Below are 1,756 nucleotides of genomic sequence, written 5' to 3'. Positions count from 1 at the left end.
TAATTAACAAATGTCAAATGTCTTTTTTTTAACAATTATGGCCTGGATGCATAACAATCATGCTAAGTTTAAATATAGTTGGTCAAACCAATTTGTCGGTAAATTAGGTAAATAAGAACAAAAAATACTATACTCATCCTTTTCTTTTGGGTGCTAGTACTAGTGTAAGACAAAGATAGTATGAGTGTCTCTGTTTGAAATGAGACAGTCCTTTGACAAACTATAGTAGTCAAGCAATCTTGTCAGTAGAAAAAGGCGGCAAATTTAAAAAAAATGTAGGCGCGAAGGGATGTTGTCCCATAGAAAATTTGAATTTCTAAATATCATGATTATCACCGTCATCGACATCATTATTTACGTGGAGTGAACGAAACGCATTATCTTATCATGGTTTGTTTTTTCTGATTTGACACTTGACACTTGATTTGACTTTGACACTGGCATATAAATGCAAGTAAAGCCGGGATATTATTATTTTTGTTTTTCAATTTACAATAAAATCCGCATAATATTTGCTTAGCAAGAACATGTTACTGGTTTCCTCGCCAATAATAAAACCATAAAGTGTACATAATCATGGGTTTAAGGAAGAAAAAGAACATAATTACCTTGACAATTTGTATGGTAATCAGTTTTATTCTTTATCAACTATATTTCTTTCTATCCATTACTTCGGCTGCTAGTGGTGACAGAGTAGTTCCAGTTCATGTTGCGGATATAGAAAACATAGTGCACGTGCGGCCAGAATCGGATAAATACATAAATGAGCATGGAGTCATCAAAGGAGTGCTTTATTTCACAATGCCGCAGTACAGGCCCGATGCGAAGGAAGAGTTTAAATGTTTGAAATCAGATCAGTATATTCCATTTGAGCAAGTGAATGATGACTACTGTGACTGTGAGGATTCCAGTGATGAACCAAGTACTAATGCCTGTGTAAATGGTACTTTTTATTGTGATAGCCAGAGCAGTAATAAGAGGGTTGCTCCTAATTCTGTCCCTTCCAGTAAAGTCAACGACGGAATTTGCGACTGCTGTGATGGCTCAGATGAATGGTTACGGGAAAATGGTGTTGAATTACTTAGCCAAGCAAATAAAAGACATTATAGATATTATGGAAGCAAATGCCTTAATCAATGTTGATTACTTAACTACTTATATTTTTATGTATATTTTGTTTTTAGTTATGTACAACTGAAACCTCTTATATGTCAGCTATTCCAATAATATGACAGTTAGGTTAGTTATTTGTTTTTTGTATAAACTTTTTTGAGATTTTTTTAATTCTGTACAATGGGGTTGGCAACTGTCAAAGGTTTGCATAGACGGCGCCATTATAGCTTACCCCTTTTTCTATGAGATTTGGCTTAAAGGCCTGGCATCCAGGGCATAAAATTCCTTAAAAAAATTGACAATTCTAGGGATTGACAGGGCAAGCTATGCTGGCACTATGGAATTCAGTATGGATGGTATAGAAGCATCCTGCCAATCTCTTATGGCAGAATTGTTGCAAAAGTGACCGCTTTCAGCTTTAAATAATAGTTCTTAATCTCTCCAGTGGCGCTAGTTAGGCTCAGGGACATGAGAATAACATGAACCAACAAATAACCCGACCAAATTACGTAGGTTGTTTTTGGTAGTATTTCGGTGTATGGTGGCGCCGCCTAATTACTGTTTTTTGATGGACACTTTTCATACATAGAGATTTGGCTCCTTTATATAGTCTCCATGGCTGGCGCCATCAGCTAAATATTTC

At 35.7% G+C, this 1,756-nt stretch overlaps 1 protein-coding gene across 1 annotated transcript; it reads left to right on the top strand.

Annotated features, from left to right (window-relative positions):
* The first annotated feature begins 436 nt into the window (after positions 1–436).
* On the top strand, positions 437–1,437 carry LOC134755403 (uncharacterized). The gene has a single exon (XM_063691958.1). The coding sequence runs from the start codon at positions 577–579 to the stop codon at positions 1,141–1,143; it is 567 nt and encodes a 188-aa protein (XP_063548028.1). The 5' UTR covers positions 437–576; the 3' UTR covers positions 1,144–1,437.
* The last annotated feature ends 319 nt before the right edge of the window (positions 1,438–1,756 follow it).

The sequence above is a fragment of the Cydia strobilella genome, chromosome 2 (genome assembly GCF_947568885.1).
Source record: "Cydia strobilella chromosome 2, ilCydStro3.1, whole genome shotgun sequence".
In the NCBI taxonomy this organism is placed as follows: Eukaryota; Metazoa; Arthropoda; class Insecta; order Lepidoptera; family Tortricidae; genus Cydia; species Cydia strobilella.
This window is presented reverse-complemented; position numbering and strand designations above follow the sequence as displayed.

Coding starts and splice junctions, on each gene's coding strand:
- LOC134755403 (XM_063691958.1), top strand. CDS start 577: ATGGGTTTAAGGAAGAAAAAGAACATAATTACCTTGACAATTTGTATG.